General features: G+C 31.3%; 2 protein-coding genes across 2 annotated transcripts; one reads left to right on the forward strand and one right to left on the reverse strand.

Annotated features, from left to right (window-relative positions):
- Positions 1-311: 311 nt before the first annotated feature.
- On the reverse strand, positions 312-855 carry LOC146924858 (cysteine proteinase inhibitor 5-like). Its single transcript, XM_085710966.1, has one exon. It carries the CDS (start codon positions 810-812, stop codon positions 462-464), a length of 351 nt encoding a protein of 116 aa, XP_085567092.1. The 5' UTR covers positions 813-855; the 3' UTR covers positions 312-461.
- A 7,774-nt stretch (positions 856-8,629) lies between these two features.
- LOC146924859 (putative sucrose-phosphate synthase 3) lies at positions 8,630-14,048 on the forward strand. The gene is made up of 12 exons (XM_085709800.1): positions 8,630-9,026; positions 9,348-9,580; positions 9,946-10,009; positions 10,085-10,786; positions 11,040-11,174; positions 11,506-11,637; positions 11,727-11,903; positions 11,989-12,042; positions 12,129-12,191; positions 12,301-13,212; positions 13,390-13,517; positions 13,637-14,048. Exons 1-12 carry the CDS (start codon positions 8,736-8,738, stop codon positions 13,917-13,919), a joined length of 3,174 nt encoding a protein of 1,057 aa, XP_085565926.1. The 5' UTR covers positions 8,630-8,735; the 3' UTR covers positions 13,920-14,048.
- The last annotated feature ends 4,883 nt before the right edge of the window (positions 14,049-18,931 follow it).

Here is an 18,931-nt window from a genome sequence, read left to right on the forward strand (position 1 = left end):
GAATATGTACTAACATTTTATTCCATTATGTGAGTCTGCGATCATCATAATGTGTACATCTATTTTTTTTGTAAAATGCCAAAATAAGTTTAATTTTCTTAGATTAGATTTTTTTTAAAGGTGGTAATAAATCTTCAATTAAATAAACTATTTTATAAAAAAAAAGCATGCTGATTAAAATATGACGCATTCACACATTATGAACTCGTGATTTTCTAGACCAAAGCTATGAAAAACACTAGTCTATAGTCGAACATGATCATCTTTACTCGTTTGTCAACTATGTTACCCCATTTCAAATATATCAGCAATTTCCTCTCTAAAATTCATAGACACTCAGTAAAATAGTTGATATGGATTTCCAAGGAAGTAATATTATATATAGATCCCTAATCCATTATGAAATACAAAACATAAAATTTTATTTCTACGTGATCTTATAAAAAACAAAATGTAATGATTTAAGCATGTTGAACAGGTGCAAAGGCACTGAGGTTCCTAAAGTGCTTATATGGCTTCTCCAACACGGTGGCTCCATAAGTATTAGAAGTTGAACCATTGTTAGCAGAAAGGGTGAGGCGGTAATTGATCCCATCATTCAAAGTATCAGCTACACCATTGAGGAGTTTCTCGAACACCAGTTTTGCCTCAGTATTTTGCTTGTTGTACTCGGTAACAGCAAAAGTTGTGATATTAATCACGTATTGATCATTGATGTTGACAGGGCTCGATTGGATTGGTCGTATGGCTTGATTTGAGGACAACGAGGCAAACAAAACAACAAGGATAAGAAAAATGAATTGAAATCTCATGATGTTTGTATTGTAACTGTAATATTCTTAACCTTCACAGACAGATTATGTGGGATTGAGTAAGCCTTAGTCGGTTAGGTTGTTATATATATGTATAGCACACAAGTTAATCAAGTGTGCAATTTTTCTGTTAATAGTATAAATAAATATAATTAAATCAAATCTATTTTTTAACTCAACCTAAGTCAACTATGATATATGGTACTCCCTCCGTTTCAAAATACATGTCCAAGTCAACCACTTCACATATGTCAATGCACAATTTTGACCGTTAATATCTTTAATTATCTAAAAGAAAAAAAATTATAAAAATTTAATATTTTGAAAATATTTGTCGAGACAAATCAAACAACATCTTACATGCTAATATTTGTATCTATACATTAGTTAAAAAGTATGGTCAAAGTAAGTCAAGTGAATAGTGCACATTGCAAAAATTGGACATGTATTTTGAAACGGAGGGAGTATAAAATAAGACCTAAGTCAACTATGATATATGGTATAAAATAAGATTACACATAAGTTTTTGACCAAAAAGATTACATATAAGTTGAATATTTTTCATTAAATTATAAACATAAAAGTTGGTGATATTGTTTTTACTGGTGGAAATAATTATAATCAAGTCAAATTTATATTTTGACTCAATTAAGTCAAATATATTATATCATATAAAATCATATAAAATAAAATTACATATATTTTTTTTTGTCAAGTAAACTAGCGGTTGGAGTTCACACATTTTAAATGTGGAGAAATGGGGTGTCCGAGGTTCGAACTCTGACCCCCGCATATATTATGCAATGTCCCTATCAATTGAGCTAAGCTGACTGGGACATTAATTTGAATATTATCTATTCTGTTATCTAGTTTTTTTTAAGTAGATTTTTTTGTTTGAAGTAGAATATTATATATTCTAAAAGTTAGTATACTTATATTAATAAAAAAATTATTAATTTTAAATTCAAATTCTTGAAATAACCACCTAAACAAAAAACAGAAAAACTATTTGAATATAATGTTTGGAATTAAGTTGGTGCTTAAAAATATTGAGCAATGATAAATATAAATTGAAATATTTTATTTTTATTTCAAATATAAAACATGATGTTCTATATTTAGTGATATGAAATGTACTTTTTTTTTTTTGTAAAATGCCAAAATGAGAATATATTTTTTAGATGAAACTAGGAGAGATGATGATAAATCTTCAATAAAAAAAATGTTTTATAAAAAAAATCATGTTGATCACACACTGAACTCATGATCACATTACAACCATAATAAAGACCTTAGTGATTCATGACTGATTACATGATTTGGATGTTGCTTAGATTTATTTTAAAATTGATTTGTTGTGTATGCATTGCTTGGATTGAGAAAACATCACATGTTTGAGTGTATATAACAGCAGTAGTGGTAGTGTCAGTAGCACTAAAAGGAAATTAACTTCCTAGAACGGGCCTATGTAATTGGGCGGAAATTGCTCTTCTCCTATCCAAAATTGCTCATTGCCATACAAACTGATGAAAATACCTTCCACGTGACTTAAGTCACGTTGAGCACTCATGTTGGTTTACTTGTGTTATTTATTTGTTGCAATAGTCGAATGATTCTTCTTTTTTACAGCAAATATATGAAGGCTTAATTCTCCAAGTGGCTCTCCCTTGTATCGTTGCATCATGTGCGCACCATAAATATGACGCAGTCTTTGGAATGGATTTATTGCAATCATAATATTTCTGGTATAAGTCTGCCATCGAATATAGGTAAAAAATTATACATTGATTAATTTGCAACAACATTGAAATAGACAAAATAGTAGTACATGTAATATAATTCAGATGTAATTTTTGGCTTCAGAAGTTAATGAAACACTTTTCACTTTTACCGGTCAACAATACAAAGCATGAGAAAGAACTAATACTACACCAAGCAATGGTGAAGAATCGTACAACTATAGTAATAAATAAATCACATGAGTAAACCAACGTGAGTTAACTCATGTTGATTACATGGAAAGTGAGTTAACTTAAGAAATTCTGAATTTAATGAATATTTTTTCCTTTTCAATTCATACCCTTCTAGTAAGTTTGTTGCCTCACAAAAAAAAAAAAACCTGATTACGAACAAAAACAAATTGAGAAACTTCGTCTCTATCTCAATCTTGATAAAAATGATTTTTTTCCTTCAAAGAAAGTTTTTGCTTATGAATATGTACTAACATTTTAATCCATTATGCGAGTCTTCCATATCCTTATTTATTATTTATTAATTTTGTTACGTCTGCAGCAACTTAACCTAATTTTTTTCAGCTCATTTGCTTTATTAGGTTTGCCATTATTTAACCTAACAAATTCCATCTAAAAAAATGCATTGCACACTAATATCATTCCTATCCGCTTGCCTTTCTTTCTTTTTTTTTGAAGAAAATATTTTCTACTCAATGATCTTACGGGTTAAAGATTATTTATTGGTCTCTATCATTCCTATCCGCTTGCCTTTCTTTTTTTTTTTTTGAAGAAAATATTTTCTACTCAATGATCTTACGGGTTAAAGATTATTTATTGGTCTCTATTATAGTCGAGAAAACTCGTGCGACGCACGGGTCAAAAGTCTAGTCATCATAATGTGTACATCTAATTTTTTGTGAAATGTCAAAATGAGATTAGTTTTGTTTTTAGATCAGATTATTAAAGATGGTAATAAATCTTCAATCAAATAAATGATTGCATATTATATGGATCAAATCAATATATGCAGGGATAAATATATTTTAAATCAATTTTAGAATAAATCTAAGCAATATGAAATGTACTTTATTATGATCATCAAATAAATGTTGATCATCCAAGCAATATGATCATATTATAGGGATCAAATCAAATACATGTTCACGGGGATTTAAAATAATGCTTGGATGATCATGTTTTAAATGAGGGTTAATTATGTTTCTAGTCCCTATAAAATAGCGACCTTGTAAGTTTAGTCCCTACTTAATTTTAATAGCATTTTTAGTCCCTATAAAAAAAATTTACTTATAATTTTAGTCCCTGCTAAAACAAAGTTTGATTAATTATCCTTAAACTCTTAAATTTTTGAACGATTTTTTTGAGACAAGATTAGAACACTATGAAAGGTTCGTTTACTAAAATTTAGAATTTTCTGACATGAAATGAATTAAATATGAATTTTTTAAAACGACAAAAGTTAAAGATAAAAAGTAATAAAATCTGGATGTAGAAATCAAATTTTGCGATAATTTTTTGCGGACGAACTTTTAGTAATGTTCTAAACATGTCTGCAAAAAGTTGTTCAAAAATTTAAGAGTTTAAGCATAAATTAAACAAATTTGAATTGAGTAGGGACTAATACTCAGTGCAGAAAAACAAAATTAGGGACTAAAAATGCTATTAAAATTAAGTAGGGACTAAACTTACAAGACCGCTATTTTATAGGGACTAGAAACATAATTAACCCTTTAAATGATTGCATTATTTTAAATGATCATATTTTAAATGATTGCATATTATAGGGATCAATCAAATAAATGTTGCTTGGATGATCATAGATTGCATTATTTTAAATCTCCGTGAACTTAACTCAATTAGTAGGACATTGCATATTATATGCAGGGGTCGGAGTTCGAACCCTGGACACTCCACTTCTCCACAATTAATTGTGTTTGCTCTAGCCATTAGGCTACTTGACAAAAAAAAAATCTTCAATCAAATAAATGATTTTATTAAAAAAAACATGATGATTAAAATATGATGCATTCACACACCGTGAACTCGTGATATTCTAGCTATGACAAACACTAGTGTCCCAAATCCATCTCAAGCTATTACTAAATGTCCTATGGATCAAATTTTACTGCGTTGTAAATCACCTCTTGAGGGTCTCATCAAAGTTAATGTGGATGTCAGCTTTCTTGAAGACAGCCCCCGTCTAAAAGTCGGTGGAGTTGTTCGTGGCCATGATGGTAGCTGGATAGCAGGGTTCACTCACTTTGAAAATGGCGGTGATACACTCATGGCGGATATTCGTGCTATTCAACTTGTGATTGCTACTTGTTATGATCTTGGATATACAAGCATTCTTTGTGAGAGTGATTGCTTAGAAGCGGTGAATCTTATCCACAACTTGGAAAATGCAAGTTTGCATGTTTATGCAGTGTTACTAGAAATCTCGGATGTCTTACATCATGGGACTGTAAATTTAGTTCATATTATGTAGGAGCAGAACATTTGTGATAACTTTATGGCCAAGGAGGCTTCCTATTCCGCTTACTCAGCTCACTGGACTCGTCCTACAGCTGGCTAATTAGAGTCTCTCCTTCTAAAAGACAGTCTAGCTAGTTAGTTTTTTGTTTTTTTTTTCCTTTTCTTTTTGCTTGTTACAATGTAACACCACCAAAAAAATGTCCCAAAACCTATAAAGTACAATTTTTAACACAGTCTAGGGTCAATTTGAATTATACAATCCGAATAATTCTAATATCTTTCAGATCATATGGTCCGAACCAGTTCAGAATATGGACGGTTGCTTGGTCAATTAGACTGCCTCATTGAACATGTGTTTTTTGGGTTGGCCACCAAGACTTGACCTTTCCCCCATTGATGGATTGTTACACTCTATGAACTCATTCTTCACAAATTTCCCCTAGAAATACAATTTTCCCCTATAATTACTCACCCATCCTTCACAAATTCTCATTCCATCTCACATTCTCTTCTTCTCTTTTATAATTTTCTTCTACAATGTTCCACCGTTGGCCTTTCATACAAAAAGTCATCTAATCTTGTAGGGATAATATGAATGGTCAAAGGGCAATGTCCCACTTTACAAGTTGGCACTATCTGTCTAGATTTAAGTTGCTCATCAGAGTTTCCTTCTCCCACCAGATTTAATTTTACCCTTCCTCTCCTTTCTTAGGATTCGAGAGGAAACAAACCTTACTCCACCCTCCTTTCCCCCTCCATCATCTTCCACTACATATTTAACTTTAGGTATCTAATAATTTATTGTATAAAACATTATTTTAATGTAAGTGTACTATGAAACTATTGATCAATTAGTCAAATGTGTTAAATAACTGGGAATTAGTATCTTGTCTCTTTACATTTATTTTATTTTTTCATTTTCAATTATGTCATCTTAATAATCTGGTCAAAACACGTTTGCAGATACATATGCAAATAAAATCTATAATAAACATAGTGCAAATATTTAACGGATTTTTACATATGATGTTTTTAATAAAAACATTATGTTAATGTTGATAATTTTCATTTATTATTTTTAAACATTTTACAATATTAACAATATAATTCCTTCTTATATATAATTATTGTAATGTTATGCGACCGGTGCATTGCACTTGCACGAGTCTTTTATTAGTTGCTATTATTATTTTAACTCAATTATTATTTGGAATGGGAATTAGGGAATTATTTTGTTTAACAAACAAACTGTCACAAAGTGACACAAGCATTAGTGAAGAATCTGTTTGGTATCGCCAACTATCCCTCAAATAGCAATGTACTTTGTCTGATTGCTGAGCACAGCATGTGTGTGGGATGAAATAACTTGAAACTAAAAATTGGTACAATTGATTACTATTTAGTATATCTAAAAGGAATATTGGTGTAAAAGGCTTGAAAACAATGAAGGCAAGAGATAAAGTTTGGTTGAATGTGGTTACCACTTGGTGGGATGATGGCTCATTTGCCACAAACTTTTGCATCAAACACGGACGATGGAGGGTTGCCTTTATTTATAACCCATTTTGTTCAACATCATAGGCCTGGCTGTGAGTGCTGATTGACAACACAACCTAGTTGTAATATTTTTAAAGATGCAGTGCTATGAAAAAATATCTTTCTAATGTTATCTCAAATAACTACTCTTTTATTGGATGTAATTTATGTGTGTATTACTCTTTAGAAATGGATCTCATATAAAATAATAAGAAACATATGGATTTCATTTAATAATAGAGTGAATGTTAGAAAATGTATTAAAAAGAGAGTGTTAATAGCATTTATTTATTTATTTTTTTAAAAATGACTGCAGATGAGGTCTAACAAAATGAGTTAAACTCTCATGGTTAATATGACAAACTAATTAAATTTGAAATTCAAACAAGAAGTGTCCATATTTAATGCATACGTGCATCGAATAAAATTACCATCTCCACTAAAGAAAACATGAAAAACGAAAAAGAAATTCAGAAATTATGAGTTTAACTTTGATGCAAAATTAAACAGTTACTTTGATACAAATTCTAGTGATATAATTGGTAGATAATTGAATTCCTTATAAGTGGTCGAATGTTCATAATGATGTACTTATAACTTATGGAACACTGTTTGTTGAAAGATACTTAACCATGCTGAGTAGAGGATACCCCTTGCTCACACAAATGACACAACAAATTTATAAAACAACACGAGCATGTAGATTATCAATAATTTTTTAGTGTTATATATACATGAAAATTATGATAAAAACAATTGAATTTATAAAAAGAAATAAAAAAAACAGCACAAAGACTTACGGATATAAAAAATGAACATGTAGGGTTATATAGGAAGGAAAACAAGCTGCATGATCACATTGGGAAGCGGAAAACAGAGAAAAGTACGTATCATAACAACCCTTCCTTCCCAAATTCAAAACAAAAAATAAAAAACAAAATAATTCTTCCTTCCCAAGTCATCAACTCAATACTCAAACAAAAGGATATATGGATGATTTAATGGTTGAGATGGGAGAGTTAAAGAATGGAGAGATAAAAGGATCGATAGTTTGATCTCAACCGTCGATTTAATAATACTAACAATTATTAATATAAGCGTTTCAAAGAAAAATCTTCAATACCGAATAACGCTTAGATGAAATGACAGATGTATCTTCTAATTTAACTAAGGTTTTAGATTCAAATTCAACCTTGAGAACCTTTAAAAGGATACTTGGATCCAACCTTGAGAACCTTTAAAAGGATACTTGGTTTACACGAAGAAAAAAAATCCTCAAACCAAACAACTATTCTCTATTGTCCCAGGATTATAAACAAAAAAGCATTATTTAGTTGTTTAAATATAATTAAATTTAACTATTTAATTTTACTTTATTTTATATATAGTTTTTACATTTACTATATAGTTTAAAATATAATAAAATTTAACTATTTTACCTAATGATATCATTTTTAAAAAACTCTTTTAATTTATACTTTATTTCTTAACTCTTTTATCATGTAACAAGTTTACATGAATGCATTTATAAAAAAAAAAAAAAAAAGTTTTACTTGAATGATAAGTTTTTTGTCAACCAGCTTAGTAGCTACAAATTTACCTCTTAAAGGTAAATAAGTGGGTGTCCGAAGTTCGAACTCCGATCCGTACAATATATTATGCAATGTCCTACCAACTCAACTAAACTCACGGGAAGCTAGACTCACCGGGACAACGTGAAGGATAGTTTAAAAGATACAATTATATTTTTTTATAATCTTGTTTTTTATTCATTTTTATTACAATATTAAAACTAATTGTAATTAACAAAAAAAAAGTAGTTAGTGTAAAGTTAAAAAAAAAAAAATAATGCTTACAAACGAAATGAGAAGAATAAGGAATAATGTTAATAAGATACGGTGCCTAACTAACACAACAGACAATACAATACGCAACACACAAATTTGAACCAAAAATGAGCAATATACATCGTTCATTGCATGTGGTTCTCTAACACTGCACACAAAACATCCCTTCTCTTCATTACATAAAGATAAGCCATGTCGATCATGTAACATTCAAGAAACATATTTCACATTAGAATGAGTACTTGAGTTTTAGAATATTAATGTAAAATATATAGTAGTGTTACATCACATAATACAAAGAAAGTTTGTGATTAATGGCTGGTAATGAGTGGATTAATGGCTACCTTGAGGCTATACTATCGACCGGTGGTGGTGCTTCTACCACCGTGGAAGAGCAGCAAAGGGTGGCGGCTGCAGCTAGAGAAAGTGGTGATCATTTCAATCCAACAAAATATTTTGTTGAAGAAGTAGTGAGTGCTGTTGATGAGTCTGATCTTCATCGTACATGGCTTAAGGTTGTTGCCACTCGTAATACAAGGGAACGTAGCTCAAGACTCGAGAACATGTGTTGGCGTATTTGGCATCTTGCTCGCAAGAAGAAGAAGGTTTTTATCATTCAATTTTTATCTAACTCAATTGCCAATTTTCATTCATAAACATACATGACATGTTCATCTATCATATACATGTATGTCTGAACATTTTTTATACTAAAATATTAGTTGTTAGTATGTCATATTAGTAACCAAAGTTTGAACTCTACACCTAAATTTTTTGAGTGTTTCAGCTCAAACACTTGAGCCATACTATTAAACATTGTTAGGCTTAAAATTTATTTTATATTAAGATTAATTTGTTTGGATTGGCCTAATTTATCCTATGAATTTGGTGAAACTAGTAGAGTACTAATGAGGCATACTTTGTAGGTGGAAGGAGAAGAACTTCAAAGGTTAGCATACAGAAGATGGGAAATAGAACAAGGACGTAGGGATGCAACGGAGGATTTGTCTGAAGAGTTGTCAGAAGGAGAAAAGGGAGATGGCATTGGGGAGATAGTACAAATTGAGACTCAACAGAAAAAACTTCAGAGGCATGCTTCTAGCCAGGAAATATGGTCTGATGACAAAAAGGAAAAGAAACTTTATATTATCCTCTTAAGGTATATTATTCTTAGACTCGGATAAACAATTTAATTAAATACTTAAAGTTATACCATAAGTGTTTATTGTACAAGCATTTATTTATAAAATAAAGTCAAATTGTTTTCTTATAAGTTATAAGCTATTTGCAATTGTTATCATGGCGAGCTTATGAAAATAAGCTGAAAACGGTTTATGAACATGTTATAAGTTGTTTTCATAAACTGCTAAAGTAAGTTAATCTAAACGAACCCTTATTCTTTGTTCACCTCAAATCTATATAATCATATTATTAATTGATATCTCTTCTAATATTGTTATTGTGAAAGCTATGATCATATGTATGTAAATGCAATGTTTGATCATGAACTTGGCTTTTATACAGTTTGCATGGATTGGTACGAGGAGAAAACATGGAGCTTGGTAGAGATTCTGATACTGGTGGACAGGTACTTGATATTCATACATTAACAAGTTCTTTTCTCCCTCTCATTTAGTTAATAATAATCACTGTATTCTCACAGATTAAATATGTGGTAGAACTTGCTCGTGCACTTGCGAAAACGGCAGGGGTATATAGAGTAGATCTCTTCACGCGCCAAATATCATCTCCTGATATTGATTGGAGCTATGGAGAACCTACAGAAATGCTATCTGCAGGTCCAGATGATAATGATGAGGATGATAGCACCGGAGAGAGCAGGGGTGCATATATCATAAGAATACCCTTCGGTCCACGCGACAAATATCTCGAGAAAGAACTTCTTTGGCCTCACATTCAAGAATTTGTAGATGGAGCCTTAGCTCACATTCTCAACATGTCAAAAGTATTGGGCGAACAAGTTGGCGGTGGACAACCTGTGTGGCCTTATGTGATTCATGGACACTATGCTGATGCTGGTGACAGTGCTGCTCTTCTTTCGGGTGCTTTGAATGTGCCAATGGTGCTCACTGGTCATTCACTTGGAAGAAACAAACTAGAACAACTTCTTAAGCAAGGGCGCCAATCGTGGGAGGATATCAACTCAACGTATAAGATAATGAGAAGGATAGAAGCGGAAGAGCTTTCCTTGGATGCGGCAGAACTTGTCATCACTAGTACAAGACAAGAAATTGATGAACAATGGGGACTTTATGATGGGTTTGATGTCAAACTTGAGAAAGTTTTGCGTGCACGTGATAGGCGTGGTGTCAATTGTCATGGTCGTTACATGCCTAGAATGGCGGTAAGAATGCAGTTTTTAGCATACTGAAGTTAAGATCATATAGTATTTGAGATTAATTTTGATTCACTATCAGTGTATAACTTTTTACACAGTCAACCAATCATAACATATCAATTAATTCATAGTATTTTAGGTCATCAAACTAAATTGCATAGCATATATCAGTTATGATTGGTTGACTGTGTAAAAAGTTATACACTGATAGTATTTTAGGTCAACCAATCATACCATCTCTTAAATGGAATTTCTGCAGGTTATCCCTCCTGGTATGGACTTCAGCAGTGTGGTGATACAAGAAGATGGCCCTGAAGTCGACGGAGATCTCTCACAGCTTACTGGTGGTGCTGATGGATCTTCACCAAAAGCTTTACCTTCAATTTGGTTAGAAGTGAGTAACTTATACAGTGATAATATGTGTTGGAGCTCAAGTGTGAGCGGTTTAGTCATACATAGCCTAAGAATTTGTTAAATGAAGGATATGTAAGAATGTGATCATATATGCCTCAAGGTTTTGAGTGTAGATCAAAATATCTTAGGGGTCCTCCTGATCATTAGCTCGTTGTAGCCGATAACCAAAGAATTACTATGTCACACAATAACCAAATATTTTAAAAAAAATGAAATACTGATAGTAAAAAGTTTGGAGGCATTACTTATATTTGCTCTTATCACACCTTATTTAGTACTGTTATTGACTTGAAACTAATAACATTATGCAGGTGATGCGTTTTTTCACAAATCCTCACAAGCCTATGATATTAGCCTTATCAAGGCCAGATCCAAAGAAGAACATAACAACTCTATTAAAGGCTTTTGGAGAAAATCGTTCCTTGAGAAAACTAGCTAATCTTGTAAGTAACAACTTAACATAATTCAATTGCCATACTTGGTGGAAAATATGATTGAGCAATTGTGAAATGACTAGTATGTTTCTAAACAGACCCTTATAATGGGAAACAGAGATGACATAGAAGATATGTCATCTGGGAGTGGCAGTGTTCTCACAACTGTGTTGAAACTGATTGACAAATATGACCTATATGGACATGTCGCATACCCTAAACATCATAGACAATCTGATGTACCTGAGATATATAGATTTGCTGCTAAAACAAAGGTATGTAGATATATGTACAAAACACGCTTCTTCTGCAGTCTTAATGATATAGCTAGCCAACTAACTAGTTTGATATTTTTCTCAGGGGGTTTTCATAAATCCTGCTTTAGTGGAACCTTTTGGTCTTACTTTAATTGAGGTAAGTTTTAACTAACTTACCACTTTGGTGACATATTCACATTTTAATGTTATAGTGTTATTAAATATGTGTTTAAACTCACTCAGGCAGCTGCACATGGACTGCCAATGGTGGCCACTAAAAATGGTGGACCGGTTGACATTAATCGGGTAATTGAAAAATTAACTTTATATATATCATACTGAGTTACAATGTGCATACTAGGAAGTTCCTATATTTTAAAATAAATGGCGTTGTGATTCTTTGTTATAATGTTAGGCCCTCAACAATGGTTTGCTTGTGGACCCTCATGATCATCAAGCAATTGCTGATGCATTACTCAAGTTGTTATCAGAGAAAAACCTATGGCATGAGTGCAGAAACAATGGTTGGAAGAATATACACCTGTTCTCGTGGCCTGAACACTGCCGAACTTATTTGACACGCGTGGATGCATGTAGAATGAGGCATCCACAATGGCAAACTACTACTACTGAAGATGATGTAGATGTTGAAGAGTCTTTCAATGATTCACTTAAGGATGTTCAGGACATGTCACTTAGGCTTTCAATTGATGGTGAATTTGCTGCATCAAGCGGTGGCAGTAACGAAGACCAAGTGAAACGTGTCTTGAGCAAGATAAGGAAGCAAGATTCTGGTTCAAATCATGAGAACATGTTGCTTGATAATGTATCAAACAAATATCCTCTATTAAGGCGAAGGCGCAGGTTGATTGTTATAGCACTTGATTCCTATGACAGTAATGGAGATCCTGATAAGAAGTTGATTGAGATAGTTCAAAGGATAATTAAAGCTGTTCAATTAGACCCTCAAACTGCGAGAGTTTCAGGATTCGCTTTGTTGACTGCTATGACAATGCAAGAAACAACTCAATTTCTAGCATCCGGAAATGTTCAAGTGAATGAATTTGATGCTATAGTTTGTAGTAGTGGGAGTGAAGTTTATTACCCTGGTGTTCACACAGAAGACGGGAAGCTTTTGCCTGATCAAGATTATTCAGTACATATAGATTATCGTTGGGGCGTTGAAGGTCTAAAGAATACAATTTGTAAACTTATGAATGCCTCTAATGGTGAAGAGACTAATGGAATAGCAACTAGTCCTCTTGAGGAAGATTTGAAGTCTAGTAACGCACATTGCATTTCATACAAAATAAATGATCCTAGCAAGGTAAGTGAAATTTACTAATACCTTTGCATACCGACACAGATTAAGTGCATGGTTGGTATTACGGTGCATTTGCCAAATCAAGGTGGCTCGCCGTGATTCTGATAACTCACCGTGAATCAAAACATGCTGTAACACTTAAAAATTGATTGAAATTGTCCTATAAATTGTTCGTTTTAGGCAAGGAAGGTTGATGACTTGAGGCAAAAGCTTCGGATGAGAGGTCTACGTTGCCATCCTATGTACTGCAGGGGGTCTTCTAGAATGCATGTTATTCCTCTTCTTGCATCTAGAGCTCAGGCACTCAGGTAATATTTTATAATAAGCTATAATCACGTTTTATAAGAATCAAGTGCAAATATACTCTAAAGACCATAAAATTTCCATAGTATTCAGAATTTGAATGTTTATTATTTAAATGTGTTAGGTATTTGTTCGTCCGTTGGAGATTAAATGTTGCAAACATGTATGTCATTCTTGGAGAAACCGGGGACACTGATTACGAGGAAATGATTTCTGGAACACACAAGACTATAATCATGAAAGGAGTTGTGTCTAAGGGTTCAGAAGAATTGCTTAGAGGTCCAGGAAGCTACCAAAGAGATGATGTTGTACCAAATGAGAGTGCTCTTGTTGCATGCATTAGTGAAACAACAGAGGAAAATATTGCCAATGCATTGAAGCAACTTTCAAAATCTGGAGGAATATGAAATGCTTTGTGTATAGTTATGTTAACTATCTGTTTTAAAAACAAGTTATACATTTACTTTTCCAAGTATAGAATGGAAATTGAATGTAATTAACTCATACAATTATGCATAAATTGAATTCAGTCAAAATGCTCCGGGCCGTATTTTTGCTTGCTCTCAATGCAAGTATGCTTGTATTATTTTTTTTTGTGAAGTAGTTTACTGGCTAGAATTCACCTTTTTAAAAGTGAATAAATGGGGTGTCCGATGTTCGAACCCCGACCTCTACGTATAACAATGCATATCACTATCAACTGAGCTATGCTCACGGAGATCATATATATACTATTTTAATAGAGGCATGAGAGATATCATTGAATTTGGTTCTATTACAGATGTATTTAGAAATTGTAAGAGGGCATAAGTTTAGAGACAATTTTTGGAAAATTCTATGGTGAAGTCATAAAAATGACTTTTTTGGTGAAGTTAACACTATAACATCAAAAATGTAATGAGTAACACCCCAGTGTTTGTACAATGACATCAAAAGTTCAGTCCTCATAGTATCATCAATTCATCAGATTAACAAGACTACACTTAATCCAATTTTATCCTACCTTGTTATAAGCGTAACACCCCACAAAGTGTAACACTTAAGACTATCACATAATATCATCAACTCTGTTTACATGTTAAAGATTTCAACGATAAAATAGGACTTGTTGTAAGTCCAAGATGTTGCAAGCATTACTGGATGAATTATTATTGATCATTAATCAGTAATCAACAATTTAAAAATGAATAAAACATTAAAATCAAAATTAACTTTTTCAAAAAAGTCAGTTTCATGACTGCACCGTAGAAGCTCCCTTTTTTTTTTTTTCAATAGGCGGATATAATTATGGATAGTATGTAACCAAATGTACATGCAATGAAACATCACTCATAAAACCGATTACGCTTTTTGTTATAATAATGAATACATGTCATCCCTTCAAAAATAAATAAATAATGGAATACGTGTCATGTCACTAAATTTTTAGATCAAATTATTAGAGTTGATAATAATTTTTCACTATGATTAAAATTTGACGCATACACACGATGAAAACTCACAATACAAAAATTTGACAAACATTAGTTTATAATTGTGTATGATCGTATTTTTTAATTTGTCCATTATATTCTACCCCATTTCAAAAATATTAACAATCTATTAATTAACTATTTATTAAAATTGATGCCATGTGAATTTCCAATTTTACCCCTAGGAGGGGCAATTTGGTAATTTCATAATTCATTAACCTTGGAGAGTGCCACCTCATAATTCCTTTTTTATTTTATATTTATTTTATAAGAATAAAAATAATCTTAAATTCAGTTGCTTCTACATTGTCGTTGTGGGAGATTAAGGTATCGTTTGACCCGACTTTTTTCCAGCTTCTCTACATTTTTAAGGAGAAGTTAGGCCAAATACAATATCAATTAAGTACTTACTAAAAAAGGTACTTTTTTTAATGTATAAAATTGAGTGGAATGAGCTTTGGCCAAAAGTTGTTGAATGCTACTTCAAAAAACTACTTCTCGACAATTTATTTCACAAACATCTCTCTTCAATTCACGTTGGGAACCTTTTCTTTTATTTTTTGTTATTATATTTCAAATATGTTTTTTCTTCCATTTAATTTTTTTTAACCGTTCTATTTAATCTTTTTAAGCAGGTTTCATTTAATTTTATTACCTTTTTTTCAAAGGAGTTTTATTATCTTTTTAGCACTTATATATTTAATTTCAATATCGTTTAATCATCACAACCTCACAAATATTTTTATTCACGCTGTCATTTAATGATACCAAATATTTTTATTTTCTTTCTTCAACATCGCTAATATATACACACACATTAGCGTTTAGAGTAATACTTTATGCGTGTCTATTTTTTGTTACCTTAATGCGTATAATTTTTTTTGGCGTTGCATAATGCATATGATTATTTTTATAAAATTTTGATTTTAATTAAAAGTAAAATTGTAGATGTCTTTTCTTCAAAAAGGGTATAGATGCCTAAAAAAATTATACTTATATATATATATATATATATATATATATATATATATATATATATATATATATATTGCACTTTTATAGTGTAACAAACTATGCATATCTTTTTCTTATTAAAAAAACTTAACATATATGTTTTCATGACACCAACAATGTAACAAATATAATATCATATAATATAAATTCTTATATTTTTGAAAGACACCAAAAATATGGTATTCTTATTATAGAGTATAATTGAAATAGAAAAAACCAACTATTTTAATATTATTTATGTTATTATTTCAGGCTCCTTAAATTGTTTCTCCTATTCAAATATTTAACAAGTCATTTATATGATCATACAAATTTGTATTCATGTTACACAAAATAAACGTTATTGAGTAAATATAGTATTTGTAAAAAACAATATCTTTTATTTTTTAATATTTTTAGCCTTCAGAAAATATTTTATACATTTTTTTATTTATTTTGTTAATTCATAATAAATTCAAAGTTTTTTTTCTCGTGAGCTTAGCTCAGTTGATAGGAACAATGCATAAATATATGCCAAGTCCGGGGTTCGAACCCCGGACACCATAAAAAAAAATCAAAGTTTGTACAATATTTTGCCAAACAACATTTAACTTAAAAATAACTTTAAAACTAAAAAAACAAAGAAATCAAACAACTTTAGCTTCTTTCTTAAAGACCTTTATTTTAACTTTGTTTTGAAGTAACTTTTAGACCGTAAAAAATCTTGGTCAAACGGTATCTAAGTTCAACTTGGAACACTGTTTCACTTTCTTCTTCATAAGAGGTCATTTTCTTCCTTTTTTTTCATGGTTCTAAGACCATGCATGACTTGAGTTGACTGATTTTTATGGCTTGAGGGGTTCATTTTTCGACACTGTTTTAGTTTTTTTCTTCATCATAGGTAGTTTTCTTCCTTTTTTTCACGATTCTGCATTTTAATGGTTTTAGTTTTTTTTTTTTCAATTGTTAGTGGATTATGTACCATAAATTGTTATGTTGCATGGCGGTAGAAAAATATTCCTTTGTTATGTGGAGTATAGTGTCATGATGATTGAATTTTAGTCATGGTAAGGTTTTGACACAATTGTTATTTTAGCTTCTGGTACTGTAGTTGAAAAAAATTGATGCATGTGGGCTATTTTTGTTTTTGTGAGTAATCCTAAAGCTGTAACAATTTTCATATTTGGTTTATTCTTTCCTATATCATTGAGCTGTACGAAAGTTGATTGGTGTAAATTTGTTTTGGTATGATACAGAAATTTGTGCATTTAAGATCAGGTTGATTTGATTATACAAAAATTGATCACATAGAAATATGTTAGCTGCTTTCGATATCAGAATGAACAAAGGGAATAAAATTAAATGATGTATTATTGTATTTCCGTATAGGACTTTCAATGTCAATGGATTATGACTACATTAAGGATCTCAAAAATGATTTGGACATTTGGAAAATAGGATTTGGAGTGCTAGATTCTTGGATTGTGACTGGTAGTAATGAGAATCAACATATGAAGCTCATTATTTGTGATGCAAAGGTTAGATGAGTTAGTTAAGATTTGTTGTAATTTCCTTTATGATTTATCAATGTTACTTATTAGTGTACATTTTGATTTATTTATATTTTTTGGTTTCTTTCTTGGATTTAGGGTGATCGAGTTCATGTAATAACTCGATATAGAGAATTGGAGCATTGGAAGACTTTGATCGAGGAAAACAAGACTTATACTTTGTATAATTGTCATGAGTTTGATAATGACATTGCATTTAATCCTTTTAAGGTTGTTTTTGGTTCTGGTAAAAAGGTGCAGAAATATGACAAGTTAACTAACGTTCTTACTCATGAATTTCGCTTTAAGTCATTTAAGGAAATTCAAGATGGAAAATTCAAAACTGACATTTTATATGATATAATTATGTGCTTTATTTTATTTCTGTGATTTCTCCGATTATAATGTTCTTATAGATGTTTTTTTTAAGAAATCATCGGGCTTCTTCATGAGATTGTCAAGACAACCAATTGGGACTGGAAAGAAACCATGTACGAACATTGTGTTGAAAGATAAAATGTATTATCTTCTAATTTGTCAGCATCAGATGACAGTATTTTTTTAAAGTTTGATAATGACCTGAAAGATGTATTTCCTTATCCAGCGGGAATATGGTTGATGTAACACTATTGGAAAAATACTTCGTAGCTTTATCATTTACCATCTATTTACTTTGAGTTCTTTGCTTCCATTTTGTAGCCAATGGCAACCCAAATATATGTAACAATTGGTCAGGTTCGAGGTTGCTCATCAACATACATCATCCGGTTGTTGAGAAGTTTAAGACTTAGTAAGTTTGCATTATGATTTCACAATACAATGTTAGAGTAACTTATTATTTCACAATCTGATTTGATTATTTTTTGACCATGTTTCTTGAATTGTTGTCGTGACCTTAACACTTCTCAAGCTCAGAGTCAAAAATTCAGTCAGAACTTAAGTCAGAGTTCGACTTCTTTTCAACGTACTTCGTACGACGATTTTTTCAATCTGTCTCAAGTTAGGCCAATTGCTGAATTTATAAACTTAGTCAAGGTCTGTTTTTTTATGCACAAACATGCTTTGAGTTTTTTTACGCACAAATTAAAAATACATATTGCATTATTCTTTATTTCGTGCATAATTTGTGTTAGGATACATACTACATCACTATTTGGAAAAAACTAAATTCAATCCTAACCAGTTTGGATGGTATTATGAGAGTTGCACCAAATATTTGAAGACATCAATGTCAAATGGTGCTAGCTATAAATGTACATGCGAGAGTGATGCTAAATTTTTATTTGTTTCAACAATGTTAATTGGCCAATGTAACACCCCGTTCTCCCAACAACGTAATATTAATTATAATAATCAGAGTAACCACACAACGGAGTGTCACACTGCTAATCAAAATTTCATAAA

Source organism: Medicago sativa, chromosome 5 (genome assembly GCF_051527215.1).
Source record: "Medicago sativa cultivar Bolivia chromosome 5, Bolivia_mono, whole genome shotgun sequence".
NCBI lineage: Eukaryota > Viridiplantae > Streptophyta > Magnoliopsida > Fabales > Fabaceae > Medicago > Medicago sativa.

Bases quoted from the DNA above. Each gene is read 5' to 3' on its own strand.
- LOC146924859 (XM_085709800.1), top strand. From the start codon at position 8,736: ATGGCTGGTAATGAGTGGATTAATGGCTACCTTGAGGCTATACTATCG. The intron at 10,010-10,084 runs GTACTTGATATT...GTATTCTCACAG, and splicing joins ATTCTGATACTGGTGGACAG to ATTAAATATGTGGTAGAACT. The intron at 12,192-12,300 runs GTAATTGAAAAA...TTATAATGTTAG, and splicing joins GACCGGTTGACATTAATCGG to GCCCTCAACAATGGTTTGCT.
- LOC146924858 (XM_085710966.1), bottom strand. From the start codon at position 812: ATGAGATTTCAATTCATTTTTCTTATCCTTGTTGTTTTGTTTGCCTCG.